This window comes from Citrus sinensis, chromosome 3 (assembly GCF_022201045.2).
Source record: "Citrus sinensis cultivar Valencia sweet orange chromosome 3, DVS_A1.0, whole genome shotgun sequence".
Lineage (NCBI taxonomy): Eukaryota > Viridiplantae > Streptophyta > Magnoliopsida > Sapindales > Rutaceae > Citrus > Citrus sinensis.
Window position 1 is genome coordinate 8,534,656 of NC_068558.1, and position 21,572 is coordinate 8,556,227.

The 21,572-nt window shown below is 34.2% G+C and overlaps 2 protein-coding genes across 3 annotated transcripts; both read right to left on the minus strand.

Annotated features, from left to right (window-relative positions):
- Positions 1 to 1,607: 1,607 nt before the first annotated feature.
- LOC102626326 (isoaspartyl peptidase/L-asparaginase 1) lies at positions 1,608 to 7,200 on the minus strand. Its single transcript, XM_052438146.1, has 5 exons — positions 6,858 to 7,200; positions 5,712 to 5,945; positions 4,766 to 4,852; positions 2,806 to 3,334; positions 1,608 to 2,312 (listed from the first exon to the last, which is right to left on the minus strand). The coding sequence occupies exons 1-4, from the start codon at positions 7,017 to 7,019 to the stop codon at positions 2,855 to 2,857; spliced, it is 963 nt and encodes a 320-aa protein (XP_052294106.1). The 5' UTR covers positions 7,020 to 7,200; the 3' UTR covers positions 1,608 to 2,312; positions 2,806 to 2,854.
- A 2,182-nt stretch (positions 7,201 to 9,382) lies between these two features.
- Positions 9,383 to 19,952, minus strand: LOC102626625 (uncharacterized). 2 transcript variants are annotated; one of them, XM_052438001.1, is made up of 27 exons: positions 19,697 to 19,952; positions 18,846 to 19,592; positions 18,499 to 18,610; positions 18,309 to 18,406; positions 17,549 to 17,704; positions 16,886 to 16,954; positions 16,546 to 16,668; positions 16,317 to 16,466; positions 16,009 to 16,140; positions 15,831 to 15,910; positions 15,589 to 15,683; positions 15,413 to 15,480; positions 14,538 to 14,639; positions 14,377 to 14,438; positions 14,148 to 14,255; positions 13,920 to 13,995; positions 13,130 to 13,266; positions 12,881 to 13,040; positions 12,602 to 12,781; positions 12,363 to 12,479; positions 12,091 to 12,246; positions 11,052 to 11,219; positions 10,615 to 10,724; positions 10,213 to 10,336; positions 9,863 to 9,958; positions 9,721 to 9,783; positions 9,383 to 9,642 (listed from the first exon to the last, which is right to left on the minus strand). In XM_052438001.1, exons 1-27 carry the CDS (start codon positions 19,853 to 19,855, stop codon positions 9,580 to 9,582), a joined length of 3,711 nt encoding a protein of 1,236 aa, XP_052293961.1. In that variant the 5' UTR covers positions 19,856 to 19,952; the 3' UTR covers positions 9,383 to 9,579. The 2 variants fall into 2 exon arrangements, with proteins under 2 accessions (XP_052293961.1, XP_024956295.2); XM_025100527.2 differs by having other exon boundaries at positions 12,070 to 12,246.
- Positions 19,953 to 21,572: the final 1,620 nt, after the last annotated feature.

A 21,572-nucleotide genomic window follows, 5' to 3' on the forward strand; every position in this document is an offset into this window, starting at 1 on the left:
ATACTGATGAAACACTTGTTGCATCCTAGGAGCTCGTTAAGGAAACTATTTCAATTATATATATATATATATATATATATTTTCGCAAACGTCATTTAAAACTATTTTAATTAAACACAACGATACAAATAATAAAAAGATTTTAATGATTTGGGAGCAAACACAAAATGCTAGACCTAGTAGTCCTGGAGATAGTGTTAAGTTGTGATACCAGAACCAACGTTGCAAAAGCATTATACATGTAAGTGGCACAAGTTGGCCATTGACCATCCAGAAGGGCATGGAATGGAAATTATTCAGGTTTCTTTGCAAAAGCATTCAATTACAACTCACAGATGCCGCTTCTTTCCATTGAACAATATGAATTGCTACTGTGGAATTCAGCATTTGGACTCCATTTGAGAGAACCAAGAGTTGGATTTCAACTTTGGGTTAACAGACTTAATTTGTCTACGACACTGACGGTAAGAAACTCGGATCTTTTTCCATCCTCTTCAGTTCTCTCCATAATTACTACAACTCGATGTCTCTCCATAATTAATACAACTTGATGAATGAATACAAATCTGCTGATCCAAGACCCTCCTGTAACTATCCACATCAACAGCAGGGCATCTACTAAACAGGTCCAAAAGATTTTCAGCTGCAGTATCTTTCCCCTTTGCACACAAGTCCGGTCATATTTTCTGAAGGAAAAATCTTCTTTAATCATATATTAGAACCTATTTATACCCCAATGATTCCAAAAAGTATCATAAAACACAGAATTCAAATTTTTTATTTTTAATTGTTGGACAAAAATTTGATTTTGTACGACTGAGAGAGTTAAATGGGACCATTGGCGGTGACAGTGCTGGTGTGGTGGCAGTGGCTCTATTGGCTCCGTGATGCGTTGGCATGGTGGCAGTGGCTCTGTTGGCTTTGCTATAGGTTGGCGTAGTGATGGCAGCTCTGTTGACTTCAGGGTTGTGGCTTTTCTTCCCTTTTTCTCGATAAGAGATCGTTAGCTCTGATCGAAAAATGGTTGGTTTTCCATTTTTCCTACAACAAAACGGATGTGGATGTGCAGAGCTTTGGGCTGCGGCACTTGTCAAGGAGACGATAATGTTTGAGAAAACATTGCGATATGGAGAGGTTTTTTTAAGTATTATTTTAATGCTTTTTGTGAACCGAATAGAAGAGAGAAAAGGACACGTGAAACAGCGGCACATGCTGCCGTTTCTGTCATACTTCTTTTTTTTACTTCCTTCTGGCCGTTTAGCGTTTAAAGATAAATAGGTGGATAAGGTATAATAAACTCATTAGTTGCATAAAACTACTTAAAAATCAATTGATCGATCTCAAGGAGTTTGACCAAAAGTGAGTAAGAGTTTCTTATTGAACTGTTTCACCATGTGGTAAGTATTTTTTTTTTTTTTACCCTTCAGCATGGTTTCAAAAGAAAGTAACTTTTCATTTAATTCATCAAATGAAATTTGCAGTTTTGCTTGATCAACCCATACCCTGTTTTTTGTTTTATACCGTTCTTTATGTAACGTGGCACTTTTGCTTTATAGGTAGATTGAGAAAGTGCATCAAAGCAGACATCTTAGCAAATAAAGTAAACATACCAAAAAATGAGATTCATGCATTTCCGACATTCAAAAACTAGAAAACATTTTCGAAGTGACAAGCCAGAACCTTTGAACTTTTGTTGCACGATCTGGTCAAGACATTGTAACATCTCAGCTGTTAAATGATTCTTCCAAGCTCCAACCTTCCCCTGCGTGAAGTACACATCATTTTTAATTTCAATGTTAACACGATTGATCCTGGATTTGTTCACTTCCAAATTGCTCATATTCTCAAACTACATAGTTTCACAATTTCTTGGACTACCCCTGCTTCCTCTTCTTCTGAGGTAAAAGGCTGGCTCAAGAACTCAGCCTATCTTTTGACATTAACCAAAGGGTCTTTTTTAATGTCCTCATATTTTAAGAATAATGCAAGGCTGGTGTGGTATGCATTTCTATCAGTACCAAGGCTTTTGGTTCCAACCCATTTTTGGCCTTGAAGGGCTCGTGTGGATGCAACAACACTTCCAAGCTCGACCTACTGATGTTTACTTGACCAGCAAGCCAAAATCCGGCACAACTTGGCTCAAAGCTCTCGTTTTCTCAATTATGAACCGATCTAGGTACCCTTTCTCAGCGCACCCCTCTGCTTAACAATAGCCCACATGAATGCGTTCCATTCCCAGAACACCTTTTCAGAACCACCCCCATTCCAGAACACCTTTTCAAACCATCTGTGCCGGGGTGTTCGTAGCTTGACTACAAAAAGGTTGCAATTTCATATTAATGAACCATAGGCGCCTAGATATTGAATACGGATATAGATGACGGTACACTAACAGTAATACATCCATCCAACAAATAATTGCAGCAGCATGCTAAACCGCCGCATAACACATCTGTCGTAGTTGATACAACATTAACAAGTGTTTGATTTATTTCACCATATGTTTGCCTATATGATCCATGTAGTCATTGTATTATGCATATAAATAAATGTTATGATTTGTTTGATATTCTCTGTCAATCACCAGCAAACAAAGTGCAAGATCAAATTAAGCTTTTCCCATCTATGGATGCTACAACATATCTAGCACTGTAGAGTTCAGGCTTATTTAAAGAAGTTCCATGACCAAGATTCCCTCAAAATGAAAATGCTTAAAGATAATACAATTGGTTCAATCACATTACACTGTATATTGGAAACATCAAATTGGAGAACAGCGAATTCCCAAGAATTAATCAAAGTTACCTTTGTGACTCCCTAAGCAACTGGAGCAACTGGAGCAGAACCAGATCACTTATTCCACAGAAGTCCATATTCCGATTTGTGAATATCCATCTTCAGTAGCACAAGCTCGAAACATGCCTGTTGTGTTGAAAGGCATGGTAACTTCGCCTGATGCAGACACAGCAATTAACCCAACATTGCCTCTTGGAACACATTCCTCTACAACATAAGCTGATGCTTCCTTGAGAGAGAGACCTTTGAACTCCATAACAGCTGCCACATCCCTCGCAACAGTATGACGAATAATTGCTTCACCTTTGCCAGTAGCAGAAACAGCACAGAGGTTATTAGCATACGTTCCTGAACCTATGATGGGTGTATCCCCAATCCTGCCCACCATTTTGTTAACCAGTCCACCAGTAGAAGTTGCAGCGGCTAAATTTCCCTGATTATCAACAGCCACACATCCAACCGTTCCAAGTTGGCTACCACCACTTGCAGCTGGAAGTTCTTTTTCAACATCCTTTTGAATGGGCTGTGAATAATCTATCTATAGAACCAAAACAAAGCTATCTGTCAGAAATTAAAAAACCAATCTAAGCGCTCAAAGGGTGCATTTGACAAACTGTATTATATTATGTTGTATTGCATTAGCACTGTATTATAACAATGTTGTACAATGTTTGGTGCTACACTGTATTATATTATATTTTAATTATACTATGTTTGGTGCTGCAATATACTGTATTAATATTTTTATAATTAATTTAAATTATATATTTAGAAAATAATATTTATTAGTACTTAAAAAATACTAAATATAGAAATTTAACATTTTTTTTTATAAATGTTAAAAAATATCACAATTCTTCATAAAGATCAAAGCTTATAGCCTTAAATTTTTGGAAGCATAACATTTATTTTCAGTATTCTCTAAATATAATAACTTGTGAAATAAAGATCGAAGCAAATAAATTAATTAAAAAATCTCTTAATAATATAACAACATAAATAAATAGTTAAAACCTATAAGATTAGTCTAAAAGTCATTTTAGGATGATAAAATAAAAGTTTATACATATCACAAAATAATCACAAAGTAATAAAGTGGTACAATTATTGTAACATATTCACTAGCAAAATGAATTGTGCTAAATAATCCAAGTGAGAGTTTTATAGTATATATAATAATATTTTATATCATTATTTATATTATTATTATTTTAAATTAATATTATTCAAATTTATACATATTTACATATTTATTATTAATTATATTTAATTTTTATATATTAATTATTGTAATATAATTAAATAATGTAATATTATATTATATTTCTATATATTATTTAAACATTTATTATTAATTATGTTAACTTATTAAATAATACATTATTTAGTTATATTTTTAATATAATAAAAATTAAAAAATATATAATATTATTGAATGATAAATTATATATAAAGAATTATAATGCAAAAATAAAATAAAAATTAATATTATATAATATTATATTAAATTAAAAAATTATATTTATTTATAATTATTATAAAGTGTTTAAAAAAAAAGAGAAACTAATGCGGCCACAGCCGCGTTAACAAGGGGTGCCAAACACCTCATGTTCAGCTAATGCAATGAGGGCTAACAAGGGGTGCCAAACACCCCCTAAAGGTTCAAAGCAGGTTCTATGCTTGCGCACATGAAAGTCTGGACGATAATTAACCTCCAAAGAAAGCCTGGCAAAACAAATCTTACTAATAGGAACATTCCATCATTTCAAGCTGTTAAGATCTTTTATAATCAAGAAATATGATCTTTATATCTCAAATAAGTCCTCAGCAGTATGCAGTACAACATCTCAAACTAGATTTCTGTCACAACTAAAATCCTAAAATCTACTGGATAGGTAAAACCCAAATAAACAAATAAGAATTTACTTATCTCATCCATTATCCAAAGAAGCAGAGATAAAGAGCATACCTGGACCCTTTTGGCTTCTTTTGCCTGCTTCAGCCTTTCAATATTTTCTGGAGTAATAAAATGACTAGAATTTATAGTTTCAACACCCTGGAAAATTAAGAAGCCATAATCAGACAAGAAATTCCAGGCCAGGTTAAGCAAATATCTGAATCAAATCTATTAGAGGATATATCTAACAGAGTGAACCATATAAAATGACCAAATCCCAATTTCAATCTAATCGTGAGAGACTAAATGGCTAATGTTTGGAAATTCAGGAAAAGATTTAAGAGGAGAGGGGAAGTGGGGGAGTTCCTAGAAGTCTACTCTGCACAGAATAACAAAACATTTCCACAAGACACTAATTTTGAAGTTAATAATGTTCTCTCTTCAGTTACAGAAGATGGATCTACCACTCATCTTTTGATCTGATTAAACAATAATTATGTGACATAGGAAGTAGTGCGTTCACATTTTAGGAGAATTTATTAAGAAAATATAGTTCAAAATTAGGAGAGATGAGAGATAGAATGTACAGAGTTTTCTTTTCTTTCCAGCAAACTCAATTAAACAGGGATAAGCAAAAACAGTGGGGAGTGGAGCCAGGTAAAAGGAAGTGCAAGATTGAAGATAAGGACCTAAAGTTGCCATAAAGAAATCTCGATTTGATTATCCAAAACCATTCAAATAATTCAGCCGACGTCATGAATTTGCATGGTGAAAAACATTTGTTGCTATATCACAAATTTGGATAAAAGTAAAATACGCTACAGCTAGTCTTCAGTGCAATATTAGTGGGCTACGGAAATGGTAGTTAACAAAATATGTGGAAAGAGATAATAGCTCCAGAAAAACAAAAGTTAGCATAGGTCTGCATCTAAAGAAAAGTGACAAAAATACAGGCTCTCAGCTATGCAGGTAATATGACAGAAACAATAAAGAGGATGCAAATTAAGATGGCACTAACTTGCTCCCTTGCAAAAGCCTCTGCACCATCAAAAGCGAGATAAATATGAGGAGTCTTCTCCATAACAAGTCGAGACAGAGAAATGGGGTTAATGACGGTTGTGAGTCCAGAAACAGCTCCACATCTCTTTGTATTTCCATCCATGATGCAAGCTTCCATCTCAACTGTGCCAGCATTTGTTAAGACAGATCCCTTGCCCGCATTAAAATTCGGGTTGTTTTCTAGTTCACGAACCTATATAGGGAAAATCAGAAACAATGCATGAAAGTGAGAATACAAATCAAGAAATCAAATCGCAGCAATTCAACAAGCAAAAATCTAGCCTCAGGAGTCAGAACCCATCGATGATCCACTGTTGCAGCAGGCTTTTAAAGAACCAAACACACTCTTTTCTCTGCATTACTTGTATTAGGTGGGCAACTGAAATATTGGAAATACTCTAAAAATTAGGGAGTTAAACCCAATACATAACGAAGTCTGTGTTGATGATTGTTGGTGAACCTCACTTTTCAATCAAGCTCGATGGTTTGTAATTAATAATTCGCTAACGTACATCTAGTTCATTGCAAGGATAAATTAGGACTAGAAATAATCTGTGCAAACTAATTGAGCAGGAGCAGACGCATTTGATTAGTGAAATCTGCACTTGCATTGCACTGCATCCGTGTATTATTATTATTATTATTATTATTATTATTATTATAACACAAAATCCTAAGAAACTAGCTTCAACAAACAAGTGAATACATTCAAATACACAGAGGAAATTAGAGAATCCTCATAAGGCATAAGACCACTGACATGATTCATATCATATCAATCGACCCCTTGTTGTATCTAAAGCCAGAGTTGCTTCAATTGGTATGGAGATAGCCGTGCATCCACCCCCTTAAATTAATAAATCAGAACTTTTGAGAAACGGCGAAAGTGCAAGTGAAATTACACATCCATAAGCCTAAATAATATTTTAAAATATTTTGTTCCCATTTGGCAACAAAGGCAAAACTGAAAAAAAAAAAAAAATGTAATAAAATATAAATCAAACAGAGGTTTTATGGTAACGGACAATGTTGATTCGATGATTCGGGCGGCATCTTATGATATGAAAACGTCAAACGGAGGGAGAGGTTATAATTACATAATTACCACAAGTTCGACGACGTCCAAGGCATGTTTTTGGGATTTGAGAGCGTCTACGCCGATGTCTAGACAGTGGCGGAGGGCGGCCTCACGTGGCTGGCGGCGCTCAGGCGGCATAGTCACCGGAATGTCTCCTGCTCCGCCGTGTAGAGCGATCGCCCATCCCATTTTCTCTGCCAACTAACTCTCTGTTAGCAAGCAAGAAATGGAAGGCGAAGCTGCTACAAACTCGCATTTCATTTCTATTTTTATATTGCATTTCCAACAGTTTAAACAATTTGGAATGCAATTAATAGTAGTAATAATAATATTCACGGTTACTAGTTGGCCACTTAGCAGCCACGATAGTTTTCTTATTCCCCAAAATTTTCTCGAAGAAGCAAATTATTTATGAATTATGATCTTAACTTTAATGAGAATTTATTTGATTGATAGTTGAAGATTTCAGATCGTGGACGACAGTTGCACACGTAACGCATGCCAGTCACTTATGAGATTTAGGATTGGGGGAATATATGGATTTGTTCATGTATTATATTCGCAGAATAATAATAATAATACTAATAATAATCATGTCAAAATTCCCCAATAATCTTTTTTTGTTTTTTTCCTAAGGTGTCAACCACTGACCACACTTTACATTCGTATGCTTCTGTCGTCTCGTCTCACGTCTGCCTCGCTTTTGCCGATCTCCACCAAAGCAGTCGAAATGCCGAAAAATATGCATTTAAGTAGGGAGGGAAAATATCTCATGGAGATGAGAATTTTTGGAGATTTTTCTTATTTGGGAAAGGTATGAGAATGATTTTATACCTAATTTTTTTATTTGGAAAAAGAATGGAGATAATTTTTTATCCACTTTTTTATTCGAAGAAGAGACAAAAATGATGTGGAATCCCTTCCCCTACCCATTTTCCCATTTCTCATATTAAATTTTAATTTTAATTTTTTTTTTAGAATTGTTAATAAATGAAATTTAAATTTAAATTATAAATTATTAAATATTAGTACAAATAACAAATATCAAAATATTTATACAAATCTACTATAAAAATTTAGAGCATACTTAATTAGTTGTAGTCCTGAATTACCATTCAACCAAACTTTATTCTAAAGGTCTTGGGCAAAAATTGTTTTAGATTATGAGTCATATTGTTTATATTATTTTTATTATTTTAGATTTGAAATCTGATATTATCTCTCAATTTGTCACATTTCTCGAGGAAGAACAGGAGGAACATAAGGTGCAAGAGTAGATGTTTTTATTAAAAATATTAATTTCAATAACTATACCCATTAAATTTATTTCATTATTAATATAAAAATAATTTTTTTTATTATAGTATTATGAAGATTGAAGATAATTATTCTGATGATTTGTATTTTGTAATGTGATTTTTGTAATGGATTAATGTTAATGTAAAATATATTGTGAAACCTTACTTTTGTTTAAATTTTTATTTTAATATAATTAAATCAAGTTCACAATTAAAATTTTAAAATGTATTAGTTATTAAGGGATCGGAGACCTCTTGAAGATTCCCTTCAAGCAATTCTAATAGGAACGGGGAGAGGACAAAAATATATGCAGAATATCGAAAATTATTAAAATTGCTTGAAGATCCCCTCCCCATTGTCATCCCTACATTTAAGAGAGTAATTTATTTTATAGGCTGAAAATGATCAATTTATCCAATTAGGCCCAATTCATCCATAATCATTTTTTTAATTACATTATGTAATTACTTAGATTAAAACTTATATTATATGAAGCTACTATTGATATTTATAATCAAATAATTATTAAAATTAATTTACAGGAGAAAGCTACAGTGCAACGGTGATACGGTATTACCGTTGCACCCAGCCGTTGGATCCCACTGGATCCATTCATCCAAGTGGATCCAACGGCTGGATGCAATGATGATACCGTATCACCGTTGCACCGTAACCATACACTAATTTACATTAAATTTTATAAAACACTATCTAAAAATTTTTTACTCTCACTAATATTTAAAAAATATTACTCATTTGAGACAAGTCGCGCTACCCCTCCCCTCTCTTCTCATCACAGAAGAAGAAATGGGCTTGACAAACTTGTCGTACGAGCTTTAAGCCCTCAACATTAATGTCTCGCCACTTGATATTCTATCCTACAGTTTGTGTGATATAAAAATTTGGTAAAATTTAATTAAAGATAATATATTTGATAAATAATAAAAGTAATTAAAGACAATAAAGTCGTGAGACAGCGTTGTACTCATTCATAGTCAAGATTTTGGGCCCTTAACTTCTTCTATTTTTTCTTTACTTTTCCTGTTCGAAGAGCCTGGGATTCTGGTTTAGGTCATCAGTGATGATCTATTTTTGACTTGCAAGAATTTTATCCACCTCATATCCTCAAATTCAATCCTCATAATGAAGCACTTGAAACTTACCTACGTATGATATCTTCAAACCTGACTTAATTATTTGATCAATTGTAGAGGGACTAGTTCAATTTGGGATAAGAGTGCCAAGAACGAACAAACAAACAAACAAATAAATAAATAAATAAAACAATAGAAAGATGACGTAAAGAGGTAAGTTAACAAGATGATGATAATCAACAATTATACACCATTAAACACATAAAGAAAAAAGTGTACTGCCAAAAAAGAGGATTTACATTGGTCTGAGCATCCATGTTAAGTTGGTAATACGAATTGGATCGGCTTGCACTCAGCTACAAGGGTTTTAATGAGTTTGGAAGACCTTCAAAGAAGGATTTCTCTGCCTCCAAAACACCCTGCACCAACATAGATTATTCAGTTGCCGCAAATAACAATCACATGTCAATTTGGATTCACCAGTTTCAAGGCAGAACCTTAATAATCATAATCGCCGCCTCCTTGTGTATCAGCTCATTGTACTCGTGACAATCGAGATTCTACAAATTTGCAATAATTTTCAATTACACTTACAAATGGTGGCACAGACATTATTTCCTAGTGATGATTGAGACAGACCTGCACACAATTTGGGCAACCAGACTCTCCAAGACAGCGGCAAGATGTGACGAGCTCTAAAGCAGCAACTAAAAGCTCCGTAAAATATGGTTGAATCTATTACACATCCAAGTAAACCATGTTGAAAATAAGATTTAAGCTAAGAAAAGAAGCCATCTGCCATACCTCACCGACACATCATCAGTCAGCAAAAACAGACTTGAAACTATCAAATGGTTTTAGGCAAAAATTAAAGAGCCTAATCTATTAAAAGCTTGGAGCATTATTGAAAATCAGAGCAAATGATTTCTTCAAAGATTTAAGCCAATTCTTCCTTTTAAAAGTAATCAATTCATTTTCATGTCAGTCACCTGCTTTGAAACACCAGTCCCTCCAGGATGCCGATCATATAGTAGAATTCTTTCTGGAAAATAGCGGGAGTCATGAGGGTTTGGACACTCAGGAGCCAAGTCGGAAAAGTTGCATCTTACGTATCTACATACCAAATTACAAAGATTCAGAAAACAAAAATGGACAAGAATATAATCTTTGAAGAATGGGATGCTTCAAATGATGAACAGAATCGAGTCTGACAAATCTGGCAGCAAGTAAGCTTCAGATATTCACAATGCAATGTAGTTTCACATCAGCAAAAAAAAACCCTTCCGGGCATCATTAGATGAAGCTACCATTTGGTTGTTTTCAACATAGGATTGCCAAAAATCAGACACAAGTCACTCATTTTTTGTAAGATTAGAGTATTAAAAACTTACATCGGCACTACATGTAGAAGAGCATGAGAAGCAGCATGCAAGCCCGAGCGGAATGAAAAATTTTGCTCCACCACTGCTTTTACTGATTGTGGAACTTGAATCCAAACTGCCTGTGTATGTTTCAGTGTGAAAATGACTCAGGACATATACAAAACTAGAATCATTATACACAGCATCATGAAAAATAATAATTGGAAGTAACAGCTTTATTATAATTTCCTATGGAAAACTTTTAGTTCATACGATTATCTAGTCAGATAAAGTACTACTATATCAAAGATTATTGTTTCCTCCTTATATATGATAGAAACCAGACGGAGTAGTTGTTACTTTGCAAGAATGTGCTTATATATGTAGAGACATTGAATATTAAGCATAACTGATCCAGTAATATGATTATCAAAAGTAACAAATTCATTATGACATCCATAGAGAACCTGTGATTCGTATGAATATTTAGGCAGATAAAGTTCAACTGTATCGAAGATAATGCCGCTTCCTCTCCATAAGCGATAGAAACCAAACCAAGTAGTTGTTACAGTACAAGCAAGTGCTTGGGCTGTTGTTTTTGTTAATTGATCCTTGGAAATCTTTGTCGCATAAGCCTGAATATAGTCAGGACAAGCAGCCAGTCAGCAATTCAGTACTTCAGTATTTAACAAGAGTAACCTTAAGAATGCAGTAGTATTTAACAGTACTTGCAAGTCCCTCAAGCAAAATAAAGGAAATCTAAATCTCAGCTTCAAGCCCAAAATATTAACCATTTCAAAAAAGGCCATACAAATCCTCTGCTTACTGCAATGCCTATTCGACCACTTGTCCAATAACTACTTTCCACTTTCCCACAACACAAAATATACCCTAGGAAGACATCATTTGGACAGTAGGTTTAAGAAGAAAGCACTTGTCATTATTTAGCTCCCAAACGGAGACTTTTCCCAGGAGGACAATTTGCAATATACAGCATGTAATGCACATTTTTTTCCTTTCTCAGAAAACAAACAAAATCATCATCCAGTATCTCCATATGTTCACTATCCTCCACGACAGAGGATCTTCTCTTCTCCTGAGGTGGGAAGCCTTTATCAAGGAAAAGCACCCATAAATATTGAAGGACAACTGTCATGTCCTACACACTACAGTGTCATTCTCCTAGAAGCGCATGCTAGTTACATGATAAGGCCAAAAAACCATTAACCAAATACAGCATATGGTTGTTGGCGTTAATACTTCATTAACACATAGTAATACACACATTTTTTAAACATTCCGGGACTCAATATTCAAGATTTGAAATATAAGCTATAGCTTTTTACCCTAGTATTAACTGTATAATAACTGAAAATAATTCACTAATTATCAAATATCACTGAAAGAGCACAAAACTGCAGAACAAAAGATGTGGAATTTACTAATGTAAATTATAAAGACTAATAAAAGGTAAAAAGGACTAACTTGTAAAGAGAGTTCACATACATTATTACCACCACTGACATGAATATCTGTGTAATCACGAGTCTTTGTGAAATATTTAAGATCTGCTTTCTGGCACAGAGCAATCTTACTTGATAAATTTAACTCCTTGACCAGATAGGTATGCCCTTGGTGCATGTACACAGCACCCTCATATACCTGGATCATGAAATATGACAAAAAATTAGATTATTGTCTGAAAGGGGGATCAGTCAACAAGTTCCAAGAAAAAAAGAAAGCTATACAGCAGAAATAACGATTAAAACTTATACAACCTGGAAAAAAGCTTTGCTTTCCTCAATCTCTTCAAGAACTTCATTACTTTGCATATCTATTACTTCGTATCTCTCAGATTCTATTGCTCGAATACTGATAGTGTGTGAAGGCATTTTCTTCAAATATGAAAGCATACAACAACAGGCACAATAACAATTAGATGACATTTGAATAAAAATCACACCCTACTAGCTTGAGAAAATGAGATATATTAAAACAAAACTATCTACCAAAATACCTCATGCCCAATGTATTCAAAGATTTTAGCAGAAGAATCAAGTGATGGATCAGAACTGAGATATCCTCTATTTTTAAGGGTTGTTATGGCACTGCTTAGACCAGATCCAAAATATTTCTCATCATAAATCAAACTCAGTGGGTGTTCAAGTGCTGCACAGACCAGATGCTGCTCAAGAACCTACACTTTGCGATATCAGGAAAGATGAGCATCAATTAGCAGCCTAAGATTGTCCTCAAGAAAGTATCCATCTACAAGAAAGAAATAAAAATTCCAAACCTTATGATTTTGAGCATCAATATGACAACACTCAATTGGACTCTTGAAGAGTTTCTCAGGATATTTCATAAAATACTGATCAAGAGGCCCTTCAAATGCAACATATACAGCAAGAGATGGCCTTTCTCTTCTCCCAGACCTACCAGCTTGCTGCCATAGGCTAAGATACAAAAGAAAAAGAACACAGCATAAATTTTGAAACAAATAGTAACATTGCAAACAAAATGCAGAGATGACAAAGAACATTACCTAGCAATACTACCAGGAAAACCCAAATGCAGAGTTACATCAATGTGTCCAACATCAATACCCAACTCAAGAGCATTTGTTGCTGCAACACCGCAAAGCTTCCCACCAAAAAAATCTCTCTCTATTCTCCTTCGATCCTGCTCCCATCGTCAAACAATGTCAAAACAAAACAAACAAATGCCAGTACTACTACTATCCAAAGTGAAAAGTCAAATTTGGGAAAATATCACAGCACAGACAAACAAAATAAAATGTCAAAAAAGGAACTTTTTTCTTTTCAGAAAACAACAATCCACTAAATTATATACAGCATGGAGGTTTTACCAATGAGTCAACAGTAAGGTATGTAGTACAGAGAGAAATCCCTGTAAACCTATCTGATATCAGCATGCACACATCCAGTACAATGCTGGCAACAGCATCCCTATAGTATTCTTATCAGGGCTGTTTAATTCAATCAGTGAACTTCCATAGGTTAGGATGCTCATTTATTGGTTTGCAAAACAGCATTGGGGTAATATCATAAGACAATGCAAGGAGAGTTGAACTAGGACACTCGGATAGTAGGTTACAATATCATAAGCATTCATGAAGCAACAAATCAAGAAGTACAGCTCTTACAGAATTGCAGTACAGGTTTGAAACCCTAGATTGATTTAGAAAGTAAAACAATTAAATACAAGTGAAGACACCACATCAGAACCTCTGGAATACCTCTGTATGCGGAATATTAAAATCCTTCAACTACAAAATAGAATCATTTATTAATGGAAAATCAGAAATAACAGACCTCAGCTACATAGCCAGCACGATAAACACATATAGAGTCAACCAGATGGGGTGCTGTCTCCTCAAGAATCTCACGCCTATCATAATCATCCCAACAAAACATCATTTCCTTCCAGCATTTAAATATCAATAAAATAAATTTGACAGCTAAAAAAAATGAAATAGTTAAAAAAATAAAAAGGACATAAATATTGATGCATTCGACTGAGATGTGAACAACAAGACATACGTGTAAGATAAGACGAGCTCACAAAGTTTACGTGATCTACAAAAAGCAATGCAACGAAGTCCATGCTGAACCATTTCTGCAAAGAGATATGAAACCTCTGAAATTGGGCTGCAAAAAGAGAGAAGACAATAGGCCAAGGCACTATAGTATAAGGAGAGATGGATAACAAAAGAAAAGTCCTCAAATTTAATTGACAAACTTATCAATCAGAAGAATTTAACTATACTACCTTGAAGTTTTATTGGCAGCATTACGTGTATCATCCATGTCAGTCTGACTTTTATTCAAGACCTGAAATCTGGCAGCATTAGCACCAACATCGATAAACCCTGCCACTGATTATTTAGCTGCAGTTAACTATAGAAAAGTACATCTCAGCAAAGAACTTACGCTTCTCAGACATGAAGTTGGATTCCAGAGGACAAAAAGCTTTTGAGCACAAGGACTTCCATCATTTTGAATCAGCTCCAATGTTGATAAATTTGCAAGCTCCTGAAGCATCAGAAGAGTTTCATTTTCAGTCCATGAATACAAGCATAATGATAAAACATATAGAATATAAGACTCCTACACAGATGCTCCGTAAACGATTTAGACCTCAAATCTACACATCAGTTCCGTGCTTAATTGTCTCAAAAAAAAAGAAAGGAAAAGTATCCGTGCATAAAAACCAATCTCCATGTCATCAGCAATTCACTTGCAAAGATATATTCTAACCTCAATTCAGTGCTTTAAAAAAATATCATCAAAGGACTAGGTCACATTATAGGGAGGCAAGTGATGGAAAAACCAAGAAAAGATTCTAAACACCAAGGTGGAAAAGCAACTAAACTATCTAGTCCATAATTAATCTGTGGAAACTGGCTCAACTATGTGCATGGGATGTCGTCCTGAAGATTAGCAAGTATTTCAGGATCCACTCGTTAAGAAGAGGTCATAGTACAGTCATCTCTTTACTCTTCTTCACCTTGCAATCGTTAGGATAATACAGCATGTTTCAATTAGTTACTACAACAGGTATCATTTAACTCAACAATCATCCAGAAAGACTGTATTGACAGAAGTTTACAGCTTTCTAAAATTGCTCAGATATTGCAGAACCCATATGTATAAACTTTTCCAGAGAAAAAAAGAAAGAAACAGAGAAGAGAAAAGCAAAGAACAGAGGTACCACCATTGTATACCTCAAGAAGTTACCACTATAAATTATAAGTTATGCTAACAATCAGAGAACCTAATTAGTGAATATTCTCCAGGAATCTTACCAAGCAATGCTCCCGAGGATTAGCAGAAGTTGCAGTAGAAAATACAAAAGAAGGATCACTACCATAGACTGCACATTAAAGCAGAGTGGATTGGTTTCTTTGAGTAAATAAGAGAAAGGAACATGAAGGATCTAATAGAATGATCCACTGTCTCTGTGACTGAGGAAAAATTGTACCATGAGAGCAAAGCCGGCGAAGTCTTCTCAATATAAGAGCAGTATGGCATCCAAATGCTCCCTTATAAGCATGAGCCTCATCAATCACTACAAACCTAATGAATAAGAATATTAAGTAAACCTCCGTTGTCACAAGTGAAAACGCAATTAACCTTCAAAGAGATAAAACATAACATTAAAAAATCTCACTGAAGGAAGAATTTCGTAACCTAAATCAACCATCATAGGGCAGGAAATCTTACCTAAGATTTGACAAAATTCTACTAAATTGCCCATGATATGGCAAGATTGACATATGTAGCATATCAGGATTGGTTATCAACTGCATGCCAGATGACTCGAATTTTAGCACACAACTGGGTGAGATGATTAGCTTATGAAAAGAATCCCATTTGAGACAGCTAAAACTTACTAAAGTACCAGTCTAGCATTATCACGAAGCCACATCCTGTCCTTCTGACTTGTGTCACCATCATATACCCCAACATCTATGCTAGCATCAAATGCTTTGGTCATAGCTAGTAAAGCTCTTAGTTGATCTTGAGCTAGGGCCTACATGCATGAACAAGTTCAATTATCTAGATGTAACAAAAATGATAAGACAAAGATCCCAATTTACCCAAATAATTCACAGAAAACAAACAAAATTTAAATGAATTGAGAAGAACGGAAAATACAGATTGCAGAACCCTAAAGCGCAGGGAATTTAAAAATATACTGCAATTAACCTTGGTTGGAAACATATAGAGAGCACTTGATGATAAATCGTGGGACAATGCCTCCAGAACCGGCAGGTTATAGCAAAGTGATTTCCCACTAGATGTCATTGTTGCCACAACAACATTCTTCCCGGCAAGAGATGCCATTATCGACTCTGCCTGAGAAGATAACAGGGATTAAAACCTCTTGAAGAAATACTGGCTTCGAGAAGATAAATAAGTAAGAAAACAAATTCACCTGGTGGCTGTATAATTTAGATATCCCAGTAGATTTAAGAGCAGATTTTGTGTTATCCGACAGTGCATCAGGGATTTCTACAAGAACAGCTTTCCTAGCACTGATGTCTTCTACATGCACCATCTGTATCAAACAAACATCCAGAAACAGCACAAAACCCTCTCAATCAGACGTTAAACAACGGACATCACCCAAAAGTCTTATTAAGTGTCTTGTTCAAACATCAGGGTGCTAGGTCCAAAAGGTCTTGTGGATTCTTGGCATCTTTTCTCTTCTTTTAGCTTAACTTTTAAGAAAAAGATCTTGTAACTTAATTTCTGAGAAAAATTATAAAAGTAACCTGTCCCTGAGATCCAATGCCTTTTCTGAGATGTTCAACCATTTCCAGTGGTAGCAATTGACTTTTGTCCTGCAGGGTCAAGAAGCCGGTAATGGCGATATAGGTCTCTTACATAGACTCACAGAAAATCTTGGACTTGCAAAGCCATATATTGCAGCAAATGATTCTGGAACCAACGATTCATGGGTACAGAAAAGTTGAATAATTTCGATTTTGATATGGGCAAAAACTTTTCTGCTAAACCTATCATAGTCAAGGTCTGAATACCAATTTATTATATCTGCTGAGAAGTTAACTCTAAAGTAAAAGGCAGGAGTATAGTTTTAAGCTAGAATTCTCATGTAACTCAAAACAGCAAACAAAATAAATCAACACTTAATGGTGAGAATCCATACAACTTTCTAATCCTGAATATACTATCAACTGATCTCTTAATGGCTAAACCACCCCAAGCACCCACCGATCCCCGCCCACCCAAAAAAAAATATAAAAATAAAAAGCACTAAATCACTTGACCTTTACAATCTAAAAGATACTACTGGTTTGATTTTTCTGCTTTCTGCATCAAAATTTCTTTCGATAAGGTCAGAGTTTGCATCTTAAAAGAAGATACAGAGAAGTATGACCACCAGCTAACATGTAACCACATAGATGAACACCTACACTACATCGCCTTTGGAATGAATGAGAACTTGAAGTAGAGGACTGGCTTCTTCTTGCCCGTTTTACTTCATTGCCTCTCACATCAGTTCTGCGTTCCTTCACATATGTGAGCAAATCCTCCACGGAAAGAGACATGACCCTTTTTTGGAGTTTACACTGCAAGAGGGAAAAATACCTTCAAAATTATCCAAAATCACAATTATGCCACTGTCAACAAAATCATGTATTCAGTAGATTCCCAAATTTATATATATATATATAAAGCAAAAAGTCAAGGTGCACTACTCAACAGAATAAGCAAAAGGTGGTGGCCTCCCAATCTAAACTAGACCTAGAAAATAACTCTAGAAATACACTTCCAAAATGCCATGTAGCAAAACCAACAAAGATATCAATGTCAAGATTTATTCATGGAGTAAGAAAAGATTAGAAATTCGATTTTGAGAATATCTTATTCACACAGGTAATTTGGTGGAGTATGCATAAGTATTGTCAAGATTAATAGTTTAATACTCTCAAATCCTTGGGAAATGTAGAGCTTGAAAGCATGGGACTAGAAATGAAAGCAATGCACCAAAAATATCAGAATCAAGAAATAGATTAAGTAACTTTAGATGAAGAAACTAAGGCCTTATATATGATATTAAAACTATGACATAAAATATGTCATTGATGACATATGTGAAATAGCATAAATGAAATGAATAAACAAATTGAAATCTGCAAACTCATGTGTCCAGACAGAAGGAACTAAACATACCATTAACAAATTAACAGCCTCCCAAAGATTAGTTTTAAAGGATCTTTCCCTTTTCTTCATTGCATTAAATATCTTGGACAGAGAAATGGCTTTTTGACCTGTGAATGGGAAGCAAAAAATGAATGGAAATAAGTTTGCTCAATGTGTAATAATTTCAAAAATATAAATAAATGTTTATTTTCAGTGATACCAGATCCAAGATTGTCTTCAACTTTATCTCTTTCTTCTGTTGAAACATTGATGATAACAATGGAATCATCATGGTTCTTAGACTCCATATCATCATTTGCAAACTGTACCACCTGAGAGATACACAACTCATATGCTTAAACAAATTAAACAAAAGAAAAAAGAACAGTTATGCCAGTCCAACTGCTCTTCAGTTACAGCTTAAGTAGTTACAAGGTTGGACCGTGGTTAGGAAAGGTCTTAGACTCAATCACACCAAAGGATAAAAAGTAAAAAATTAAACATGAAAGTCCTTCCACTGGAGTATCCCATGAAATGAATATAGTTCTAGAAAATTCAACCAATTACCTTAGGACAAAGAACAGCAAGATTCTCAATATCCTCAATACCAACTCGAACTCCAAACTTCTCAAGCTGGTTCAGAGCACCCTTCACATGACTCAATATGACCTTCTCCCTCCGTAGTTGAAGATGCGCAGAAAAGATGCTTACGAAAGCAAATGCCTCCACGATTTTCTTCAACCAAACCGGACATAAGCACGAAGAGTTATCACCTCTGCTCTTGTTCATTTCCCTGCCAGTACTTCTCCTACTCGCTTCTCTTAACAACATGCATTTCCCTGAATACGGATCAGATAAACAATTCACCGACTCTAAAACCTCAACAAACTTCTCACAATTCTGTCCCTCAAGTGCATTCTTGCTCGTAGACCGCATCACACTCCACAAAAAATCATAAGGGCGCCCCCCTTGATCATTACACTCGGCACCCCTCTTTCGTTTCGTCTCTAAAGGGTCACTACTGATGCAGCCAAATGGCATACTATAAGCATTATTACACTCCGGTTTATCATTATTAACACTGTTTGATTCTTCTTCGTGCAAAGAAGAAAACTCTTGCATCATATCCGAATAAGTAGAATCAGCAAACTTATTCGAGATTAAGGTTTCTTTGGCATAGTCTGAGGAGGTTTCAAACAAACCAGTTTTTTCAATTTGCGGCTTTTCCTTCTTTGAGAATGGAATTAGCACAAGAAATTCCCCGGGCGCCGTCGGAAAGTTGCTTACTTGACTTTGCACACTCATTTTAACACCCTGTTACAATTTTTATAAGATAAAATTTTTGCATTTTAAAATAAACAAGTGAATTTAAAAAAAAAAAAAGTTATGGACATAAAGAGAGGGATTTGGAACGGTGCCTTGAAAAAGAGGTGAAAATTGGGGGAGGCGGAGGCGGGAGGGAAATTGAGCTTCAGGAGAAGCTTGAGGTCGTGAACGGTTTTGCCGGACGACATGGTAACAGTTGTCGTTTCACCGGTCAGCGAACGTACTTCGATTTTTCTCTCGCGCTCTTCCATTGTTCGGTCTGACGTCGAATGCAACTGCCAACGAATTTTGAAGAAGAAATTGAGGGTTTCGCCTTCAAGGCTTTGTACGGGCTTTGGCGGGGAATTAATGGGTTTATTTTCTTCTTACTTGCGTGGCACTCGTAAGCACCTCACGGTTCACGTGTGCTTTTCACGCACGTGCGCCTAGGCGAGATGATTTCTTCTTGGGTTAATACTTAACTAGCGCTGGTTGCGTACAAAAAAAAAAATTCGCGCTGGTTGTCACATATTTTAATAAATTTAAAAAAATAACACATTTTTAAAAAATATTTGAATAGATGACAATTTATTAATTTTATCGTTAATTTTAACGAAAACAGTAATTAATTATAAAATAACATTTTTGTCATTGGAATTATTTATAAAATAATATTTTTACCCCTATAATGGTTACAAAATGACATTTCTATCCCTAAAATTTGTTACAAAATATATTTTTGCCCCTACTTAATTATTTTTTATTTTTAATGAAAATTATAAAAAATTACATTTAAGTGTAATTAATAGGCTTTTTTGGGGGTTAAATCATACAATTTTTTTTTAAAAAAAATTTCTTGTTGAATCAAACTTTGCCGTTAAATTTTGTTTGATTCAACAAGAAATTAAAAAAAAAATTGCATGATTTAACCTGAAAAAAGCCTGATAATTACACTTAAATATAATTTTTTATAATTTTGATTAAAAAATAAAAAAAATAATTAAGTAGGGGCAAAAATATATTTTGTAACTAATTTTAGAGATAGAAATGTCATTTTGTAGCCATTATAGGCAGAAACAAGATTTTATAATTAATTCTAGGGGTAAAAATATAATTTTGTAATTAATTTACTATTTCCGTTAAAGTTAACGAATTGTCATCTGCTTAAGTATTTTTTTTAAAATGTATCACCTTTTTTTAATTTATCAAAACGTGTCAACTAGGGATAATTAACCTTTTCTTCTTTTATTTTTGGATTTTCGAATGATGTTGTATGTATTTTTAGGGCATTGATAGTAAGAGTGTAAGAGCATCACCAAAAGACTCTTCAAATAAGATTTTATTACTTATTTGAAGAGTTACATCAATATTTAAAGCTCCAAAAGACACTCCAATTAAGATTCTTCAAATAAGAAATAATCATCTCTCTTTAAATTTAAAGAGTTACTTTCTCCTTCTTCAATTTATATTTTATTACTTTTTGTTGAAGAAAAAGAGAAATGTGCTTTAATTACTATTGAATTTTTATTTTAAAAAATCGTTATTTAATTAAAATAATATTAACTCATTTCTATTTGAAAATTTTTTTAGAGAATAATATCTTTTTTCACTCATCTATTTGCCACATAGGTAAGCAAATGAATATTTAAAAAGTAAAATTTATAGAGCCTTATGGAGATGCTCTAAGACTAGTGGGGATCCTTAGATTTAAGAGTTTTAATCTAAATCATTCATTTAATATAATAGATAATTAATTAATTAATTAAAATATAATAGGTAACTCATAGGTTGTTGGTAAATATTAATTTTAAATTAACATTAATTTAGAAAAAAAGTTACCCACATCCCCAAGGTTTGTTTAAATAGTCATACAAATCTCCTTAGTTTTATAAATGGTCACATAAATCCATGTTATTTTATCAATGACGACTAAAACAACTAAATAAACTCTATATTTTCATATTGGGATTGTCTTTAATTTTTAGAATT

Excerpts from the sequence above, each read along its gene's own strand:
- LOC102626326 (XM_052438146.1), bottom strand. The coding sequence starts at position 7,019 with ATGGGATGGGCGATCGCTCTACACGGCGGAGCAGGAGACATTCCGGTG. Across the intron at positions 5,946-6,857 it reads TGGACGTCGTCGAACTTGTG|GTTCGTGAACTAGAAAACAA; the intron begins GTAATTATGTAA and ends TTCCCTATATAG. Across the intron at positions 4,853-5,711 it reads AGGCTTTTGCAAGGGAGCAA|GGTGTTGAAACTATAAATTC; the intron begins GTTAGTGCCATC and ends TTAATTTTCCAG.
- LOC102626625 (XM_025100527.2), bottom strand. The coding sequence starts at position 19,855 with ATGGAAGAGCGCGAGAGAAAAATCGAAGTACGTTCGCTGACCGGTGAA. Across the intron at positions 18,407-18,498 it reads TGAAGACAATCTTGGATCTG|GTCAAAAAGCCATTTCTCTG; the intron begins GTATCACTGAAA and ends TCCCATTCACAG. Across the intron at positions 14,640-15,412 it reads ATCCTCGGGAGCATTGCTTG|GAGCTTGCAAATTTATCAAC; the intron begins GTAAGATTCCTG and ends CTGATGCTTCAG.